General features: G+C 36.4%; 1 protein-coding gene across 10 annotated transcripts; it reads left to right on the top strand.

Moving 5' to 3' along the window:
• Positions 1-591: 591 nt before the first annotated feature.
• On the top strand, positions 592-21,574 carry LOC140808592 (F-box/LRR-repeat protein At4g14103-like). Of its 10 annotated transcripts, none has more exons than XM_073165683.1 (4): positions 19,036-19,096; positions 19,725-20,673; positions 20,757-20,900; positions 21,122-21,562. In XM_073165683.1, the coding sequence occupies exons 2-4, from the start codon at positions 19,741-19,743 to the stop codon at positions 21,446-21,448; spliced, it is 1,404 nt and encodes a 467-aa protein (XP_073021784.1). In that variant the 5' UTR covers positions 19,036-19,096; positions 19,725-19,740; the 3' UTR covers positions 21,449-21,562. The 10 variants fall into 10 exon arrangements, with proteins under 10 accessions (XP_073021780.1, XP_073021784.1, XP_073021782.1 ...); XM_073165681.1 differs by having other exon boundaries at positions 19,717-20,673; XM_073165684.1 differs by lacking the exon at positions 19,036-19,096 and adding an exon at positions 19,276-19,331.
• Positions 21,575-22,009: the final 435 nt, after the last annotated feature.

The following is a 22,009-nucleotide window of genomic DNA, read 5'->3' as shown; positions in this document are numbered from 1 at the left end:
TATACCAGTAGCAACGGCACACACATTGCCATTTGCCCAGCCCATTACATCAACAAAGATTCAGACAAGTTTCTTTGTTTTGTTTTGTTTCGTTTTGCCTTTGAGCAGACACAAATTTCTCCTGATAGGGTCGGACGCATACAGATTACTCATCTGACTAAGAGAGCAATCAGGGCTGTAACCATTCTGAAATCACATCAGTTCACCGGGTAAAAGTTAAAACCATCACTTTTATTTGTGAGTTTTGGGTTTTTTATTCTCGTAGATTTTGTTTCGATTTTTGGTTTTATCAGTGATTTTTGGTTTTAGACCGATTTGTTAAATTTTAACTTCTCTTTTCTTGCTTTCCGCATTTTCTTTGTGGTAAAATTTAGTAGATGTATGGTATACAATGATGCTCCCGAAATAGAATTTGCAGAAATGGGCGTGCGCTGGAGTATAACTCTATTTGAGAAAATATATATATATATATATATATATATATATATATATATATATATATATATATATATATATTTATAAATTTTATAAGCGTTTTTGCTAGAAATGAGGATTTCTCCAAGATTTTAGTGTGCTGCCATCCTCCCTTGTACCATTTTATTAGATTCCTTTGGAATTTTCCCTCTGATTTCATTGGTAACTAAAGTTCTTCAATTTTCTTTAGTATTCCAGGTGGACTTTTAAAGTTATGGGGGAAAACATTCAGATTGACAGCAATGCTGGTAAGAAACCAAGAATAACGTATGATGACAGCGAAAACATCATCACTAATTTACCTGAATGTATTATTAGTCGGATTCTGTCCCTCTTGCCTACTAAGGACGCTGTGCGAACTTGTGTTCTGTCCAAAGAGTGGGAATACAAATGGACTTCCATTTACAATATACACATAAGTGATGGAGAACGATTTTTGCTTAAGCAAACTAGGAAGACGAGCTTTGTTAATTTTGTTGACAGGGTCTTCTTTCTTTCTCGGCATTCGACCTTAAAGAGATTTTATCTTTGTTGTCGTCATAAGTACGATTCACATCGCATAATATTATGGATATCTGCCGCACTAATGAGAAACGTCGAGGATATGCATATAGTTTATAATGACGAAGGAGTTGTTTTACCCCGTTGCCTTTTCGATTGCAAGTCATTGACTAGTTTGGAACTGCAATTGCCTTGTATTTTCAGAGTTTCAGCCCATAATCTTTTTTCCAGTCTTAAGATTTTGTATCTTAATAAAACTAAAATTCTAAGTGACCATGTCCCCAGTACCGACCGATTGATATTTGATTTTCCGGTCCTGGAAACTCTTGAACTGCAGAACTGCGAATGGTTGAAAGTAAATTTTGTAGAAATCAATTCTCTAGCCTTGACTAAACTCTGTGTCATACAGTACTTGAGTCTTCCTGAAGCAGATAAATACCGGATCAAGATTTCTAGAGCCAAGATTGCGAAGTTCGAATATAAAGGTTATTTTCTTGAATATTTTGATCTCTGTACATCATCAGTCTTTTCTGTGGCTGTTTATTTTCACTGTTTTCCAAAAGATATCCAAGTAGTTAGAAAGAATGGATTACAAGCTCGGTCCTTATTGAAAGGATTATTCTCTGGTCTAAATCATTTGAAATTATCCGGGGAGGTTGTTGAGGTTAGTTTCCCTAATCATTCTACTTTCATTATGGTAACATCTCTGCTCCAATACGAAAATTAATGGTAAAAAAGGGGACTTCATGACTTCAGAATTGTGAGATTGTAAAATATGGTAAATGTGGAGAAACAGAATAGTGAATTAATTTTCTGTCTGAAACATTGATTAACATTTTCAAAGTTGCTGAAAAATGAGTTGGCAGAGAACAAATTTACTTGTTATGAACAAGATTAAAGTGTTTATATGACTGAATTATCAGTATTCTTTCCGTGTAAAGAGCAAAGCTCATGTGGAGACTTGAATCTTACTCGTATTTCCGAAGCATCACTCTTTGATTTTTTAAGTTGCTATCCTGGTTTCTTGGTTCGATGAAATTTAAAAATCATTGGACCCTTATTTCCATTAGTTGTAACTTTTGTTTTATTTGTGTTAGGCCATCTCCAAATCTAAACAAGGGCATCCGCTTCCTCAATTTAATATGCTGAAACAATTAGAAGTTTTCACAAAATGCGACAGTGGAGAACTTCTAGAGTTTCTTCACGCGACCCCCTTTCTTGAATCCATCGTCTTACATATGGTAAGTTTTTCGCCACCCTCCTGATATACATCCTCTAGAGAAAATGGTCGTAGCCATTGCCTCCATAGGTAAATATCTAGCACATGCAAACATTTTTTATTTATATTTACATGTATTTTTCAAAACTAACTTATCCTCAAAAATTTATTTAGTGCCCGATCCCTCTAATCCTTAGATGTCAAAAATTATTGTATCCATGGCTTTGCTTTTCCACAGGACAACTGGGATGACTATGATTATGACGCGGTGCAATATGTGCCATCATGTATCATGTCCCATCTTACTGAAGTTCGGTTTTGTCGGTTCAGTAAGAGACTGCAAGATTATCGTATGGCAGATTTTTTGTTGTCGAATGCTACACAGCTAAAGAAAATGACGGGGCTGTGCAGGGACAGTCGGAAAGAAATGCAAAAGAAGAAAATGTCAGGGGAGGAATCTGAAGAAAAGGAAATTGAGGATTTCTGGGCAAAACTGAGAAGTGTATTTAAACATAAAAAACATGGTAGATTTTGAACTTTGAGTTTGGTCGAAAACGTTAACGGATAACTTTTGTTGGTGTTTTTGGCAATCACATTTTCGTGTGACTTTTCTTGGTTAATTGACTTGTTGGGTTTTAAATGATATTAGCAATATTGTGGATTGTTTGGACTATTTGGCTATCCATGGGATCGTCTTCCCTAGTTTTTGGTGTTATATTCTTTGTACTTCCCAGGATTTTTCATTATGTACTGTACTAAAAAGTATTTTTATTATTGTATCGTGAGATTTTGTATTCTATATATCGTTAAATTTTGTAGCGTGCGGCGCCTGGCGTGTGCGCCTACCGTGCGGCGCTTGCGCGTGCGCCATGCAGCGCCGTGCGGCTCCTGCCCGCGCGTCTGCCCGGAACAGACCCAAATTTAATTTTTTTTTTCAAAAACAGATTTTTAAAAAATAATTTTTAGGGGCGTTTTTCATAAAAATTCTTACGCGGTTAGAAATAATAAACTCAACATAATTTAATTAAAACACACGATTGAGAATAACCGGCTCTGATACCACTGTGGGACATCGAATTCTCCCACCCAAGACGTAGCGGAAGTTTAAAAATATTTTGTTCTTGGGCGTCGTGTGTTTAAAACATTCATAGGGCGTTTAAAGTTATACATTTGCGTTTATTACGATGGACTCCAAACTATTCCGATTTTTACGCGGAGATAGCCCTTCTTGTAAATCCCTACGAACGGCTCTTCAAATTTGATCGCCTAATCAGGTCCACGATCAGAAACTCTGTTCCTCGCTTGGATTGCACTAGAAATTGCAAGCGATTTGTGCGTTGAGACTGTATCCTCCGAATTTCCAAAATCCGGAGACGAAGTGGCACGGCGGTGGAAGAAAATCACTTGGCCTAAATTCTCCCAACCCTTTTTGTGTAGGCCGAGAGTTTTTATTAATTTTTCCCTTTATGATTCTCAATCAATAATTAGCCAAATAATTATTGATTCTTAATCAATAATTAGCAAATCTAATTTGCTTAATTGGACAAATCTTTCTTCCCATATTTTCTGATAGACGTGGGTTTTCTTTAAGGAAAAGAGAGTTTTTCTTTTATTTTGTGTGCAATAACTTCATCATCCAACAATGGGCCCTTAGTATATTTATAGAGTAAGACTCCTAATCTAAGTAGGAGTTCATCTCCCACAAGGACTCTAATAATTTCATTATATTTAAACTCCCATATAATTAATAAATAATGTATTTATTAACCTTTAATAATACATGATATAATAATATCATATACACATATTTTATATCACCATATAAAATATATACATGTATTGTTTATTAAATTAAATAACTATTATTTAATTTTTAAACTTAACTCATTGGTTAATTTAAATTCTAGACTCCTCTAGAATATTTATGGGAATTTGTGCATTTTAGTAGTCACCACCAATAGTACAATCATTTAATTAGTAAATTTCAAATTCACTAAAAAAATGATTCTGAACTCATTATAACTTCGATCGACGATCCGAGAGCACCGATGTACCAAGGATACTACAAATCTTGTTTATACAATGAAAATCGAAAATTTCGAAGATCAAAATTTTCACTTACCAAATTTAGAACTTACCATATATGGCAGTTACCCAGCTGCCAGTTTTAGTGAACTCCTTCACAAAACAAGCAGTTCCACTCTCCTTCCTTATTTAGCAATCATGTCAACTTCCATTTCTTACATCCTATGGAATCAGCTCATAAACTCCTTTATAAGCTTCTTGTTTGATCTCCAACATACTATAGTCGCCAAATTACAACTCCTTGTAATTTGACTATCTCAACGGGAACATAGAATCCGATACTTGTGTGACCCTCAATGGTTCAGGGATACAGCTAGCCGTGGGTTCACATCTCCATGTGATTCAGAAAAAAATTTATTTTTATTCGGGCTTACCCTAGTTAGCTCCATTATTTTCATCAACAACTTGATCAAGAGTGTCAGAACTCATTTCTGATTGCACCCATCGAATCATGGTAAGAGCGTCTAATAGCATCGCCCCATGATCCCCTAGGTATCACTGTTAGTGCCTGCAAGAACCTTTAGTCATGGTTAGCATACAGTACGGTCCTTTCAACACATATATGCCGATCGAATCTGCAACCATTGGTATATCGAGAGTTCAATATGAATTCGATAACGATGCGATTTATCTTTGAGTACTAATAGTGACATGGTATGTGCAACTAGGAAAACACATTTCCCTAAAGCACATTTCTTGCTCTGGGCAGAGACTCCTTGCACTATTAACTCATCAGATCATATAGGATATCTTCACCCGTAGGCGAAAGATGAATCCCCGACTACAATATATTTGCTCCTACGTATTTCAAAACTACACCCAACCTCGCCACCTGATGACCCTCGATGGAGTCGGTAAATGGATCAAAGTGCATGCTAGTACGTATAGCCCCTACATTGTCCCGGGTCAAAAGACTAATGGTGTAAAACCATAACTGCGGACTATTCCACTCGATAAGTGGAAACCACTTGGATAGTCCGAGGGAGGGTTTTTCAGTGCATCATCATATGATCACCCATCTGTGTGAATGGACATCTCCATGCCCTTGCCAATGAAACATGGCGTTTACACCACAGATGCTAGTCTCGAGCTCGAGCGACCTTTATCCTCGTTTTAGGCGGCTGAATCGACTAGGAACCTGTTTATAATATACGGTACACTTCCTATGAGTTTCATGATCTTACGTTGCGACGCAGACCTCATGGTACCTATTTTATATTCAAGGACTTTATCTATGCAGCTTGCATGGGGATGCAGATAAAGTATAATGCCATAATCGAACAAAATCATAAAATATTAAAATAAAGATTGTTTTACATTAGAGTCAATAAAGCCCGAGCCATAAGTTGGCTTGCCGGGCACCTACTCTAACAAGTAGCAACTGGACTAAAGTTCGAATGATGTTTAGAACTTGACATGCCCAAAATTGAGTGGGAGCTTAATCATAACATGCATGCATAATTCATGTGCTCCTCTAAGACAACCATACAAGGAGAATGACAAACGGTTCCCTATCTCGTCATTGAACCATTTGTCATTGTCTGAGCCCTCACATTTTTTGCTCCATTTGGAACTCTGGACTTTCTCATGAGGTGTACTCTTGATGATGCTACTTAGCATGTATTCAATGAGCCTGTCGGAGCATATCTAGGAAAGTTGTCAAGTCCAAACTAATTGATGTCACGCCCCGGGACGGGGGTTGGTTGACACCGGCGTTGCTCTCAAATTTACATTCAAAAACAACAAGCCTCGGAAGTACAGAATTCATAAACCAGTCTTTTATTCATAATAATCATTGTCTGATACAAACTCAATGACAATTGTTTTACAGCGGAAATGTAAAACCAGAAATACCATGTCTAAACAGATGCAGCGGAATAAACATAAACTGAGAACGACAGTCTTCTTCACCAGCCCCAGAACTGGATCTGCTCTTCTTCTTCTAATATTTCTTCCTCGTTCTTATCTGAGATGGGTTTGGTGGGTGAGTGATATGGTTGTCACTCAGTAAGCAGGGGCGGGAATAACTCCCAGTTTTCAAATACCATTTTACAGAAACAGTAATATACAGAATCTCTTATTTCATAACAGAAATCAGTATTCAGGAATCAGAAATCGGTATTCAGTATTCAGTAATCAGTAATCAGAATTTATCAAGTAAGCACTGAGCACGTTCGTGAATTTCATGGCTAAACTGATATCAGTCCCCTATATGTTCTCTCCTCTAAGGGGTGAGGCCAGTAATCAGTAATCAGAATTCAGTAATGTTCAGAATATATATTCCTACCATTAGTTCACTAGGTTTCAGTGCTTCAAAATCAGATATCAGAAATCAGGAATATAGTTTGCTTTAAAACAGAAATCATCAAATAGTTTTCAAGATATTTATACATAAGCCCACTTACCGTAATCTGCTAAATATTTCGGTTGAAGTCTGGAAATCTGCTTGTTCTTGCTACTGGTTTCTACTGTTCCGAAAATGCACTCTCTTTACTCTAATTTCAAGTGATCTCAAGATTTGGGTAACACCAATTCAGAGATTGAGGGTGCTATTTATAGGCAAATAATTCAGACTGTTAGCCTCCCAATTAATGGCCATAATCTGCCATTATGTGCCATTATAGCCTTTAATTCCGTGATATATGCTTCAGTTACAAGTCACTGAATTAGTAACTGTCTGCTGGAATATCATTCTTCTGCTGCTGGATTTTGCCTGTTGTCTGCTGCTGGATTTTATCTGCTGAAATTCTGTCTGCTGGAAATATACCATCTTCTGAAATATGAGCTGCTGCTGGAAAATGCTAGCTGCTGGAATTCTGTCTGCTGGATTTTATCTTCTGTCTGCTGGAAATGCGGTTTCTCACATCCCTCCCTCCTTATGAAAAGTTTCGTCCTCGAAACTTGGTTGAACATGCTCCTCAAAGAGGTAAGGGTATTGATCTCGCATCTTTTCTTCTAACTCCCAAGTGGCTTCTCTTTCGGTGTGGTTGGACCATTGTACTTTTACATATGGAATAGTTCGTCTCCTCAGTACTTGGTCTTTGTTATCCACAATTCGAATCGGAATCTCTTCATATTTCAGCTCTTCATTTAGATTGCTCTCAACCAGAAGTGGTCCAGCTTCCAGAATATGACTTGGATCAGGAATATATCTCCTTAGCTGCGAAACGTGGAATACATTGTGAATTCTTGACATTTCGGGTGGAAGTGCTAATCTATAAGCAAGTGTTCCCACTTTCTCAAGAATTTCAAATGGCCCGACGTATCTGGGATTCAGTTTCCCAGCCTTATTGAATCGGATTACACCCTTCATGGGTGACACTTTTACATATGCCTTTTCTCCAACTTCAAATTCCACGGGTCGTCTCTTCAAGTCAGCCCAACTTTTCTGTCGATCTTGTGCAGCTTTTAATCTTTCTTTGATCAAAGCAACTTTATCCACTGTTTCTTGGATCAGTTCGGGTCCCACGATGGCTTTTTCCCCGACTTCATCCCAATATAGTGGTGATCGACATTTTCGTCCATACAAAGCTTCGTATGGTGCCATCCCAATACTACTGTGGTAACTATTATTGTATGCGAATTCGATCAAGGGCAGATGTTCGCTCCAATTACCACTGAAGTCTAGAGCACAAGCTCTCAGCATATCCTCAAGAGTTTGAATTGTTCTCTCTGTTTGGCCATCGGTCTGAGGATGATAGGCCGTACTAAGAGTAACCTTTGTCCCCATAGCTTGTTGAAAGCTCTTCCAAAATCGAGATGTAAACCTAGGGTCTCTGTCTGATAGTATGCTAGCCGGTACTCCATGTAATCGCACGATCTCATTCATGTACAAGGTGGCTAGCTTGTCCAAATTATAATTCATGCGGACAGGTAAGAAATGCGCCGATTTCGTGAGTCTATCTACGATTACCCAGATGCCGTCATGACTTTGTCTCGACTTGGGTAAACCTACTACAAATCCATGGAAATATGTTGCCATTTCCATTCCGGGATTTCTAATGGTTGAAGAAGTCCACCAGGTCTTTGGTGCTCTGCCTTGACTTGCTGGCACACGTGACACTTGGAAACATACATTGCCACGTCTTTCTTCATTCCACTCCACCAAAAATCTCTCTTCAAATCTCTGTACATCTTGGTACTGCCAGGATGTACTGAAAATTTTGACTTATGTGCTTCAGACATTACTTCTTGTCGAAGGTCATCAATGTCTGGTACGCACAATCGTCCTTTTATCCACAAGATTCCTTTGTTGTCTATCTCGAAATCTTGTGATTTCCCTTCCTTGGCTTGCTCTTTCAGCTTCACTAGGGTGGAATCTCTATCTTGACTCATCTTGATTGTCTCTCGAAGAAATGGTTGAGCTGAGATTGATGTCAAGATCACCTTACTCATATTCTTTCGACTTAAAGCGTCTGCTACTTTGTTGGCTTTGCCTGGATGGTAGCTTATTGTCAAGTCGTAATCCTTCATGAGTTCGATCCATCGTCTTTGTCTCATATTTAGTTCCTTTTGTGTGAACAAATATTTGAGACTTTGGTGATCAGTGAAAATCTCACACTTGGCTCCATAAAGATAATGTCTCCAAATCTTTAGTGCGAATACCACTGCAGCTAGCTCGAGGTCATGCGTTGGGTAATTTTGTTCATACGGCTTCAACTGCCTTGATGCGTATGCAATCACCCTTCCCTCCTGCATGAGTACACATCCTAAACCTTCTTTGGATGCATCACTGTAGACGGTGTAGTCCTTACCCTCCATAGGTAATACTAGCACTGGTGTGGATGTAAGCTTCTTCTTCAAAGTCTCGAAGCTTTGCTCACATTTTTCACTCCATTGAAACTTAGAGTTCTTCTGTGTGAGCTTGGTGAGAGGTATGGCTATTGAGGAAAATCCTTCAACAAATTTTCGGTAGTAGCCTGCTAGTCCCAAGAAGCTTCGTACCTCTGTCACATTCTTTGGTGTAGGCCAATCCGAGATTGCCTCCACTTTCTTAGGGTCCACAGATACTCCTGCTGCTGATATTATGTGTCCCAAGAATGCGACGCTCTCTAGCCAGAATTCGCATTTCTTGAACTTGGCGTATAGTTCCTTTTCTCTCAACTTCTGGAGGGTGAGACGAAGATGTTCTTTGTGGTCTTCTTCATTTGACGAATATACTAGAATGTCGTCGATGAATACCACAACAAATTTGTCAAGAAATGGTTTAAACACTCTGTTCATGAGATCCATGAATACTGCCGGAGCGTTTGTTAATCCGAACGGCATCACTGTGAACTCATAGTGTCCATACCTTGTCCTGAAGGCTGTCTTGGGAATATCGTCTGATTTGACCTTCAATTGATGGTAGCCTGACCTTAAGTCGAGCTTGGAAAAGACTGAAGCTCCTTTGAGTTGGTCAAACAAATCATCTATCCTTGGAAGCGGATACTTGTTTTTGATCGTGATCTTGTTCAGCTCTCGGTAGTCGATACACATCCTCATGCTTCCGTCCTTCTTCTTTACAAATAAGACAGGAGCTCCCCACGGAGATGCGCTTGGTCGGATTTGCTTCTTGTCCAACAACTCTTGAAGTTGCTCTTTGAGTTCTTTCAACTCTGCTGGAGCCATTCGATACGGTGCTTTTGAGATTGGTGTAGCATTGGGCACTAAGTTAATCTCAAATTCCACTTCGCAGTCGGGAAGTTCGCCAGGGAGTTCTTCAGGAAAAACATCCGGGAATTCTTGTACTACTGGAATCTCTTCAAGCGTGAGTGTGGTTTCTTTCTTTACCTCGCTTAGCATAGCTAGGTAAACTTCTTCTCCACTTTTCATGGCCGTCCAAGTTTGAGAAGCAGAAAGAAGAGTCTTTCGTTCTTTGGTCTTGCCATGAAATAAAAGTTTCTCTTGGTGTGGAGTTTGGATGGTTACCGTCTTTCCATGACAGTCTACTAAGGCATGATTCTTGGCTAACCAATCCATTCCAAGAATTACATCGAATTCCACCATGTTTAGTTGAATCAGGTTTGCCTTGAAATTCTGATCTTCTATAAGAACACTAATATCCCGATATAGAGTGCGAGTTTCTAAAATTCGATTTGCAGGGGTGGCTACTCTATATGGTTCTTCTAAGTTATCAGGCTTAGCTCCTAACTTCTTGGCAAATCTCTTAGACATGAATGAATGCGTAGCACCACAATCAAATAACACATAAGCAGGTATATTGTTGATTAGAATGGTACCGGCTACGACATCATTTGAGTTGTCCGCCTCTTCTTGAGTTATAGCATAGACTCGAGCATTGGGCTTGTTCTCCTTAGGCTTGTTTGGAGTTGTTCCTCCTGCTGGTCCGTTCCTTGGATCTGGAAAAGGGCATTGAGCAATGCGATGACCCATCTTTCCACAACGGAAACAAGCTCCCGAATTCTTACGACATTCACCCGTGTGAGTGAATCCACAATTTTGGCACTTGACTCCCTCTTTGCTTGATGGGGAAGAAGTGGTTCCTTTGGCTGGATCACTGGTGAATTGGTTACTTGAAAACCTAGGCCTTTTGAATTGTTGGCCTTGTTGGTACTGGCTTGACTGAGGACGTTTAAGTTTGTTCTCACCTTCACGCCTCTTAATGTCATTCTCGGCCCTGATGGCGGCTCCCATCAACTCATCAAAACTGTTAGGCTCGATAACGGCAAGGACAGATTGAATACGACTGTTCAATCCCTTCTTGAAGCGATGCATCTTCAAAGCTTCGTCTCCCATGATGGTTGGGGAGTAAGTTCCCAATGAGTGGAACTTGGATGAGTACTCCACCACTGTCATATTTGGTTCTTGTACCAAGCTTTCGAATTCTGACAGCTTCTGTACTCGAACTGCTGTCGGAAAGTACTGCCTCAGAAATGCCTCTCGGAACCTTTGCCAAGTGATAGGTCCCGCCTCTATCATAGCTGGTGAGACTCCTTCCCACCATTTGGCAGCTTTATCGACAAGAAAAGGTGTAATCACCTCTACTCTGATCCTTTGGGGAACCTCAAGTAGTCGAAGATGATTTTCCACCTCTTTCATCCAATTCTGTCCGACCTCTGGATCGGTGCTTCCATCAAAATTAGGGACTCTTGCTCTTCGGAGAGCCTCATAATGTTGCTTAGTCCCATTCTGAGCTGGAGGTGGTGGTGGTGGTGGTGGTGGTGGCTGGTTAGCATTAGGGTTCACTAATCCTTGTAACGTGGTTGCCACAATCGTGGCTATCGCCATCAAATCCACTTGACTGAGGCCAACTGCTGGTGGTTGTTGTTGGGGTTGTTGCTGTTGTTGCTGAGCATCCTCATCGTTACGGTCGTTGTTGCGGTTATTGTAACGAGGGTTGCGGTTGTTTCTCACCGGTCTTCTGTCCATTTCCTACAAGTACGAAAGTTCTAAGATTGATGGCAGGATAGAGACTAAATAATTGAAGTACAATGATAGAGTAATTGCTCAAATTTTAAATATGAAACCAATGGATTGAAATAAATTTTATTGATTCCTCAAGAAGTGCAATTACAACGAAACATCGAAATTGAGAACATGAATGCAATGGGACACATGGTAATACAAAGGAGTACTACTGAATATCTAATCTATCACTTCTCCTAATCCTAACTCCATAGGATCCTCTTCCATTTCTTCTTCCTCTTCTGGTTCCTCTTCAGGTTCATCTTGGTTGGCTATTTCTGCTTGTAGATGTTCAATATGGCCATGCAGAACTGCATTCTGGTCGCTAAGAACTTCGACAGTGTCTTGCAACTCATGAATCTGAGCATCCGTCTGCTCACAAAACTGGTTATGCTGATGCACAAGTTGGTGATTCTGATCCTTAAGCACTTGGATCTTCTCAACCAAGGTATCACGTAACATGATGAATTCTGCGACAGTCTCTTGGGATGTTTCAAACTCTTCTTGAGCTTTTCTACTCCTCTCTTCTGCTTCATGCAGATAATGAGCATAACGTTGAACATCACCCTCTAAGTGCTCTGCTCGACGCTCTAACTAATCTTTGTCCAACTCTAGACAATAGTTATGTTGCTTGAGTTTCTCTAGCTTCCTTTCTAGGCTCTTAATGTAGCTACTCTGGTCAGCCATATCCTACATCCAAAAACATGAGATTCAAGGTTCAGAAATGATCTCAAGAATATAGGTCGAGTTATAGACAAATACTGGAATGAACAGAATCAGTACTGCCTATACAATTAACAGAAGAAATAGCTCAAAAATTTTCGGTCTCAGAATGGTGTGAAAATTTTACTAAAAATCCTTCACATCAAGAACATGAATGGTACCAAGTTTGGTGCAAAAATACTAAGCCAATTGAAAATGAAAATTCCTCAAAGTTCAAAAATGTGGGAAAATTTTACAGAAATGATGATATCACTATCTAAACGGAGGATTTTGGGGTTCGTCGGTGGTGCTAGAACGATGAATCGTTCTAGGTTAGGTTCTCCTCGTCGAGAGCTTTCCAACGCCTACTTTTAATGGTAAAAATTCCTCCTGGATCAAAAGTTATGGCCGTTTGAAGTTTGCGCGAAAAACACCTCAACTTCTATGCCATTTTGCGAGGTCTACTGCATTTGCTTGCTGGAATACACTGTCTACTGCAATTCTGATGCTACTGCAATCAGTCTGCTGCTTTTCCAGCATTGTCTGCTGCATTCCGAGTCTACTGACCCAGTCTTCTGCATTCAGATCTACTGGTTTCCTTCTACTGGTTCTGGTTTCAGACTACAGGTCTTATCCTACTGTTTTTCGTCTACTGGTTTTGGCCTACTGAATTTTTTTTTTTTTTTTTTTTTTTTCAAAAACTCGTTTCAGTAGTCTATTACAGTAGCTTATTTTCAGTAGTCTATTTCAGTAACCTTCTGAACTTATTCTCAGAAGTCTATAAGAACTTATTATTTCTAGTTCCTCCTCCCCAGATTATGAAACCCGGTTCTGCTCTGATACCACTTCAATGTCACGCCCCGGGACGGGGGTTGGTTGACACCGGCGTTGCTCTCAAATTTACATTCAAAAACAACAAGCCTCGGAAGTACAGAATTCATAAACCAGTCTTTTATTCATAATAATCATTGTCTGATACAAACTCAATGACAATTGTTTTACAGCGGAAATGTAAAACCAGAAATACCATGTCTAAACAGATGCAGCGGAATAAACATAAACATAAACATAAACTGAGAACGACAGTCTTCTTCACCAGCCCCAGAACTGGATCTGCTCTTCTTCTTCTAATATTTCTTCCTCGTTCTTATCTGAGATGGGTTTGGTGGGTGAGTGATATGGTTGTCACTCAGTAAGCAGGGACGGGAATAACTCCCAGTTTTCAAATACCATTTTACAGAAACAGTAATATACAAAATCTCTTATTTCATAACAGAAATCAGTATTCAGGAATCAGAAATCGGTATTCAGTATTCAGTAATCAGTAATCAGAATTTATCAAGTAAGCACTGAGCACGTTCGTGAATTTCATGGCTAAACTGATATCAGTCCCCTATATGTTCTCTCCTCTAAGGGGTGAGGCCAGTAATCAGTAATCAGAATTCAGTAATGTTCAGAATATATATTCCTACCATTAGTTCACTAGGTTTCAGTGCTTCAAAATCAGATATCAGAAATCAGGAATATAGTTTGCTTTAAAACAGAAATCATCAAACAGTTTTCAAGATATTTATACATAAGCCCACTTACCGTAATCTGCTAAATATTTCGGTTGAAGTCTGGAAATCTGCTTGTTCTTGCTACTGGTTTCTATTGTTCCGAAAATGCACTCTCTTTACTCTAATTTCAAGTGATCTCAAGATTTGGGTAACACCAATTCAGAGATTGAGGGTGCTATTTATAGGCAAATAATTCAGACTGTTAGCCTCCCAATTAATGGCCATAATATGCCATTATGTGCCATTATAGCCTTTAATTCCGTGATATATGCTTCAGTTACAAGTCACTGAATTAGTAACTGTCTGCTGGAATATCATTCTTCTGCTGCTGGATTTTGCCTGTTGTCTGCTGCTGGATTTTATCTGCTGAAATTCTGTCTGCTGGAAATATACCATCTTCTGAAATATGAGCTGCTGCTGGAAAATGCTAGCTGCTGGAATTCTGTCTGCTGGATTTTATCTTCTGTCTGCTGGAAATGCGGTTTCTCACAATTGACATGTGGGCCAAGGAAAAGTTTAGTTGGTAACGTACTGATAAAATAGGGCTCATAGGCATTCCGACTAAGTCGAAAATAAATGATTTGATGGTCATGAACATATTTATGTATATATAATCTCGAGAGAGTCAAACATGCTCTAAGATTGATGGATCAAAGATGCTCGATTATGTGAAGCTACATAACTTGGGTTTGATTGATCAGAGTGGCTTGATTAAGTGAAGCTACGTAACTTGGGTTACACAGCGAGTTCTTGAGTCGAGGACTTATGTTAGTTTGGTGATGAATTACTATTACTCTCCTCAAAGGTTTTTTTTGTTGCTCGGTCACATGCTTTATTTTTTGAATGAAAGAATGTGTCATAATGCTAGATAATATGTTGAAGCGATTGGTTTCACTTACTCAATTGTGTATGAGTGAGAGATATTGGATATATATTTGAGATATTTTATGTGTTTGATATTTTAGATATAACATAATTAAAATATAGATTTATCTAATGGAATCCCAAAATTTCATTGAGAAATGTAGTCTTTACGCCCATCTGAAATAATTCCTAATCTAGTTGGGCGAGTATTGCCAAAATGAGGCAATATCAAGAATGTCTCTTCATAATATTTACCTTTTAATTGGGTATATCCCTTCGCCACAAGTCGATCTTTGTATTATTCAGTTGATCCATCAGCTCTACATTTGACCTTTAGAACCCACATGTTCCCAACTATCTTATGTCCTGGAGGTAGATCAACTAGCTCCCAGACATGATTCTTAGCCATTGAGCTAATTTCATCATTCATACCAGCTATCCAATCTTACGAATTTGTTGAAGTAATTACCTCTTTATATTTGGCTGGCTCATCATCATCTATAGAAGCTTACGTGAAAGATTCCCCATCGATTTCAAAACTAAGATAAGGTATGGGTTGATGTCTTCTACTTCAAATTTCCGTATTAAATTTATTTATCGATTTTTCCTTGTTGATATGATGCTGAATATTTAATTATGGTTTTTCCTTTCTAGATAATATGACAATTAATATGATAATTATGTTAAGATTTTTGTGATATAGTATCTTTGTTTAAAAAAGTGTTTGTTTCTAGTAAACTCTTACTTTCCATATTGTGTGGGTTTCCTTCTTGATAAAACTCTTACTTTGCACGCTATAATATCAATTATATTACAAAAATAAAAAAAATTGATTTTCTAAAAAAAAATTTGAATCATTTTGTTAATTATCTGGCTTAATTTTTTTATCATATTAAATTATTTATAAGAACTTATATAACTTACTTTCAAAATTGTTTCCTAAATTAAAATTCAAGCTGTTGATTTTATGTTATATAATAAATTGTAATGAACATAATATATAGAACAAAATGAATTGAAACAATTTTTTTTAAAAAAAAATTATATATTTAAACACCACGTATAAAGCATAATAACCTAAAAATCAACCAAATTATGGATTTTATCAATGTATAAATCATAATCTACAAAAGTGAAGCATACTAAAGACAAATAATTATCAATTTAAAATCAATGTAACTAACTCATAAAATTAATATTAAACCAAATGAAATAGTAATATTGATAGTAAAATATAACTAATAATATTTAATTTAACCTTCTAAATAATTTTTTTACGTTTTATTTTTACAATTCTATATCATGGATAATAAATTCTATATATCGATATTTCATAGACTAACATTGATGACTATTAATTTCTTGTTAAATAAGTTTTATAATAATAAATAAAGCTAACATATGTGAAGAAATGCACATTCAAATAAGATTATATGGTAAATATCAAATAAACTCATATAATAATTATTAAATATAGATTTTAAACTATTGTTATGATTTTTACCATTAAAATTTGAAATATTACAAAAGAAATAAACTTTTATATATTTTTTGTAATATTATATTACTTAATTAAAAATTACACTAAAAATATAATTACAAAATTACAATAAAATCAATGAAAAAAAATGTAGAGAGAAAATTAAAAGGATAAAACATTTAAATGTAGTATAAAGATGAGTTATTTGATAAAATTAATATAGGAGTTACATTCTAGTCTTGAAGTATGTATAGAAGGTTACTTTTGTCATTCCATAATTGGAAAACAATACCCTTTATCAACACTTTTATAGGTATATATAGATATAGATATAGATATAGATATATATTAACTTAACAGAATAAATAAATGGTTTTGAAATTCAAAAATTTGAACATTTAAAAATTTAAAAGTTTTAAAAGAATAATCATCGGCTGTTCAAAATGTTGATTTAATGAAAACAAATCAATCTAATTACACTATGTAATAAGGGCTACTAGATGGAGAATTGATGAAGTTCAGAAGATATCTCATTTCAGTGGACCACTATGTTTTATCAGTGTAATAAGTAAAGCATTATTATGCAAACTATGTTAAACACATAAACGTGATTCCCCCTAAAAACATACATACATTCCATAAAACAATCAAGATAAATTAAGTAATCCCAAAATATTTGTGAAATAAGAAAACTTTGCCTCGGGTAGTAATTTGGTGAAGATATCAATAACTTGCTGATAAGTAGACACATTCCAATTTGATATATTTCTTCATAATATGATATACGATAAAGTGATATCTAATGTCAATATGCTTGGTTCTTGAATGCAATATTAGATTGAATGTGATCGTAATAGAAATTTTTTATCAGAGAAGATGACGATTCAGAATCTTGGATTCCATAGTCCTGTAAGTGCCTCTGAATCCAAATAAGTTTTGAACAACAAATTTCGACAACCGAATATTCAGCTTTTGTCGTTGATGTAGCAATGCATGTTTCTTTCTTCCTGAACCACGATATTAGCCGATCACCTAAAAATTGGCTTGAACCGCTTGTATTTTTCCTGTCTAATATCCACTCTATATAATCAGTATATGAATATCCAATTAAATTAAATTTGGAATCTTTTGGATGCCATAATCTGACATTCTGATTTTTTTTAGATATTTTAAAATATGTTTAGAAGCAAGATAATGAGATTTTTTTAGTAGGGATGTAAATAAACCAAGCCGTTTGTGAGATATCCGAAACTTGATTTGATAAAAGCTCATTTGAATAGTTTAATGATGCTCGTTAACATCAATAAATCAAACTCAAGCTTTACAATATCCGTTTCGTTAACTCGTGAACAAGTACGTTGGTAGGCTCACGAGTCATCACTTAAAAAATTATATTTTTGATACTTGATTTTTAGATTTTACACTTTGCTTATAAAAATATAAACAAATATATTAATTTATTTCTTAGAATAAAATTATAAATTTTAATAAAAATATTATATTTTTCTCTAAATATATAACTTTGTTTTTAATGAATTTAAGGAATATTTAAATTTATATTTATTAAGTTCGTCTAGGCTCAATAAACTTTCGAATAAGATCGTGAGCCATGAATATATTTGTTAAATAAAACTTATAAACGAGTCAAACTCAAATATTCAAGATTTCAGCACGGCTCGACTTGATTACATCCCTATTGTTTAGGATCAAATCGAAATCTTGCACAATGCAAACTGCACACATAATATCAGTTCTACCAACAGTTAAGTTGAGTAAAAAACTCATGAGGCCTCGATGCATAGTTACCTCTACCGAAATTATCCCTTCATCTTTATCAACTTTGGTTGATAAACTCATCGAGATTGCTGTTGCTGAACATGTTTCCATGACAAAAATTCCAGAAATTCCTTGATGTACCTCCTATTGCAACAATCTATTTAGGAATTTATATCCATCTGAAATACATTGTTTGTGTATACACATATGATTGAGTGAATGTCTTGCTATTGATTTTCTTTTATTGTAAAGAGCAAATGTCGTGTGGCGAAATTGAGGCGGTTTTTGGCTACACATCACATAGCTTGAATCGGGCTCATAAATGTGTAGCATCCCTCTTTACTCTTTGATTTATTTGGTCCTTAACACTGGGATCTTGGCTCCATGAAATTTGAAAGTAAGAGGACCTCATTTTGATTAGTTGTAACATTTGTTTTATTTATTTTAGATCATTGCCCAATCTAAACAAAGGGTTCCACTTCCTAAATTTGATTTGCGGAAACGATTAGATTCTAAAATATGCAACAGAGTTGCACTTCTAGAGTTGCTCCATGTGATCCATTTCTTGAATCAATCGTCTTAGTTATGGTAAGTTTTTCGCCATGCTACCATATGGGTCCTACTATAAAAAAAAAAACATGGCAAACGAGAAGTGTGTAGTGTGTGAAAACAAAAGTGAAAAATTGAAAACGAGAAGATGATATTATTTGATAAATAATTGATTCTAATATTAAATTATTATTACATTCATTTTTGTAGAATTAAAATCATCATCTCACTTCAACTAACGTAAAATACGAGTTTAAGAAATATATAAAACTAACTTTTTTTTTAAAAAAAGTCAACAATAATTTTTTTTAATAATCGCAAAACGTCAGCAAATTCGATTTTTCTAATATTGATTCCATTCGGAAAACAAAAATCCAATTGGAAGCCAAAAGTCCACTCCATTAATTAATTAACAAAAAGCCAAAACTTCCAGCAGCAAACCTTTGATGCGCATTGCAGAGGGCACTTCTAGTTCATCAGGTAAAAGCCCCTGTCAATGTGAACACGTGTTTTATACGCGTAAAAGCCCTTGTCAATGTGAAAACGTGTTTTATACGCGTGAACACGTGTTTTATACGCGTAAAACACGTCTTCCTTCTTCAGAAATTTCCAAGAAATTTCTGAGAAATAGCCAACAATTAAAACATGTCTTCTCATTTAATGCCTGCCACTTTCTTTGACTTTATGAGTCTGTCGGGCACTTCTAGTTCATCAGGTAAAAGCTAAAACAATCACGTTTATATGCCATTTTAGGGTTTTCCTCCGTAGATTTTTGTTTTTATCTCTTCACGTTCTTGTGTTTGGACTCGATTGTTTAATTTTACATGTTTTTTTTTTTTTGCTTCCTGACGTTTCAAAATATATTTCTATCGGAATCCAACGACGCCCTAGTAGCAAAATTGCAGAAATGGGGCTTCTCAAAGTACCTCTATTTGAAGGAAAAAAATATAAATTTTACAAGCATTTTTTCTTGAAATGCGAATTTGTCCAAGATGCCGCCAACATCTCTTGTGCCATTTTACTAGATTCTTGGGATGCATGATAGGATTAGCCAGTTTTCCTCCTCTTTGATTGGTAACTGAGTTCGACGTTTTCTTTAGTATTTCAGGTTGAATGTTGAAATTATGAGTACACAATTTCTGATTGACAGCGATCAAAGTAAGAAACGAAGAATCACTTATGATGAAAACAATGGCGAGGACATCATCAGTTATTTGCCTGAATTTATTACTAGTCGAATTCTGTCCCTCCTGCCCACCAAAGATGCTCTACGAACTTGTGTTTTGTCCAAGGATTGGGAACACAAGTGGACTGGAATTTACAATATAGACATCGATGATGATATGCGGTTCGTGCTTAAGAAAACTAGGAAGACGAGCTTTATTAATTTTGTGGACAGGATCTTCTTTTTTTCTCGGAATTCAACCTTAAAAAGATTTAGTCTTCAGTGTCGTCTTGAGTACAAAGCACATCGAATGATATCATGGATATCTGCTGCATTAATGAGAAACGTTGAGGATTTGGAAATAGTTTATAATGATGAAGTTGTTGTTTCACCCGGTCGCCTTTTTAATTGCACGTCATTGACTACAATGAAACTAAAATGGCCTTGTATTTTCAGAGTTTCATCCCAGAATTTGTTTTCCAGTCTTAAAAGTTTGTATCTTGACAGAACTAAATTTCAAGGTGAGTGTGTTCCCAGCACCAGCAAATCGGTGTTTGATTTTCCAGTGCTGGAAACGCTTGAACTAGAAAACTGCAAATGGTTAAAAGTGAATCTTGTGGAAATCAATGCCCCAGCCTTGAGTATGTTCAAGGTGGTATGCTACTCATATCTTCCTGAAGTCGATAAATGCCAGATCAAGTTTTCTAAAGCCAAGCTTGGAAAGTGTGAATTTGCTGGTCGATTTGTTGAGGATTTTGATTTTAGTGCGACATCAGTTTTTTCTGCAACCATTGATATTCGCTCAATTAGAAAGATAGGATCACAAGCTGGGCTCTTATTACAAGGATTCTGTGGTCTAAATCATTTGAAAATGTCCGGGGATGTTGTTGAGGTTAGTTTCTCTAACCATGTTTCTTTCGTTATATGAGATGGTACGTTGCTAGATGAGTTAACGTTTTTTTTTATCTGTATTAGGCTGTCGTCGAATCTAATCAAGGGCCTCTACTTCCTAAATTTAATATGCTGAAACGACTAGAAGTTCTTACAAAATGCAACAGTGGAGCACTTCTAGAGTTGCTTCATGCTATGCCATTTCTTGAATCGATCGTCTTACAGATGGTATGTTTTTTGCCACCCTCCTAATATCCATCATCTGGAGAAAATGTTTGTATATGTTTCCTCTTTAGGTAAATATCTAGCACAGACAATCATTTCTTGTTACCTTAATTAAATTTTACGAGTGTTTCTCAAAACTAACCTAAAAAATTTATTTTGTACCCAACTGGTCTGGATCCTTGTATGTCAAAAATTATTGTATTCATGGTTATCTTTTTTTACAGTGGTGCTGGGAAGATTATGATTATGATGAGGTGGAATCTTTGCCATCCTGTATTGTATCTCATCTTAAAGAAATCCGGTTTAGCTCGTTCTGTAAGAGCTTACCAGAATATCGTATGGTAGAGTTTTTGTGGACAAATGCTTTACGGCTGAAGAAAATAGTGGGGTTGCGCGGGGAGAGTTCTGAAGAAAGGCAAAGGAAGAAAATGTTTGGGCAGGTCGGGGAGGAATCTGAAGAAAAGGAAATCGAGAATTTTTGGGCAAAATTGAAGACTGTGTTTGAACAAAAAGAACATGGCATATTTGTCAAAAAGAAAATGCTAACTTGAGTTTGGTTGGAAAAACTATGGATATCTGTTTTTGGAAGACAAAATATTGCAGCAAATGTGAAAAGTTGGGCTTCATTTTTAACTTTATATGTTCTCATTTCAAATAATTTTCTTTGGATTCATTTCCTTTTACCCTGCACTCTCAAATATGAATGATTTTTATTCAAAAAAAAAAAAAGAAGAAGAATTATATATCAAACCACAAGTTGGTTCGTTGGACATCTATTTTAACAAAATATATATGATAGAACATTCGAACATGCCTCGAGAATAAAATCAATCTCCAAATTCAACTACGACATAAATGGTAACAACTCAGGACAGAAGAAGATAGTAATTTGTTTTAGCTTGGAAAGTGATACACGAAACATTTCACTGTTAAAGTCGCACATTCTTATAGCATTTTATCATGTGGCTGGATGGTGATATCCTGTGGATGATCATGGACCACTTAGTATCAATCAATATTCCATGTATCTCAAATATCATGTTAATTGTGTATATAATCTTCATTTATCATATTCAGATCACGCCATCAACGAGAGAAATTCGTGTTTCAAG

The sequence above is a fragment of the Primulina eburnea genome, chromosome 13 (genome assembly GCF_022965805.1).
Source record: "Primulina eburnea isolate SZY01 chromosome 13, ASM2296580v1, whole genome shotgun sequence".
Classification (NCBI taxonomy): domain Eukaryota; kingdom Viridiplantae; phylum Streptophyta; class Magnoliopsida; order Lamiales; family Gesneriaceae; genus Primulina; species Primulina eburnea.
This window is presented reverse-complemented; position numbering and strand designations above follow the sequence as displayed.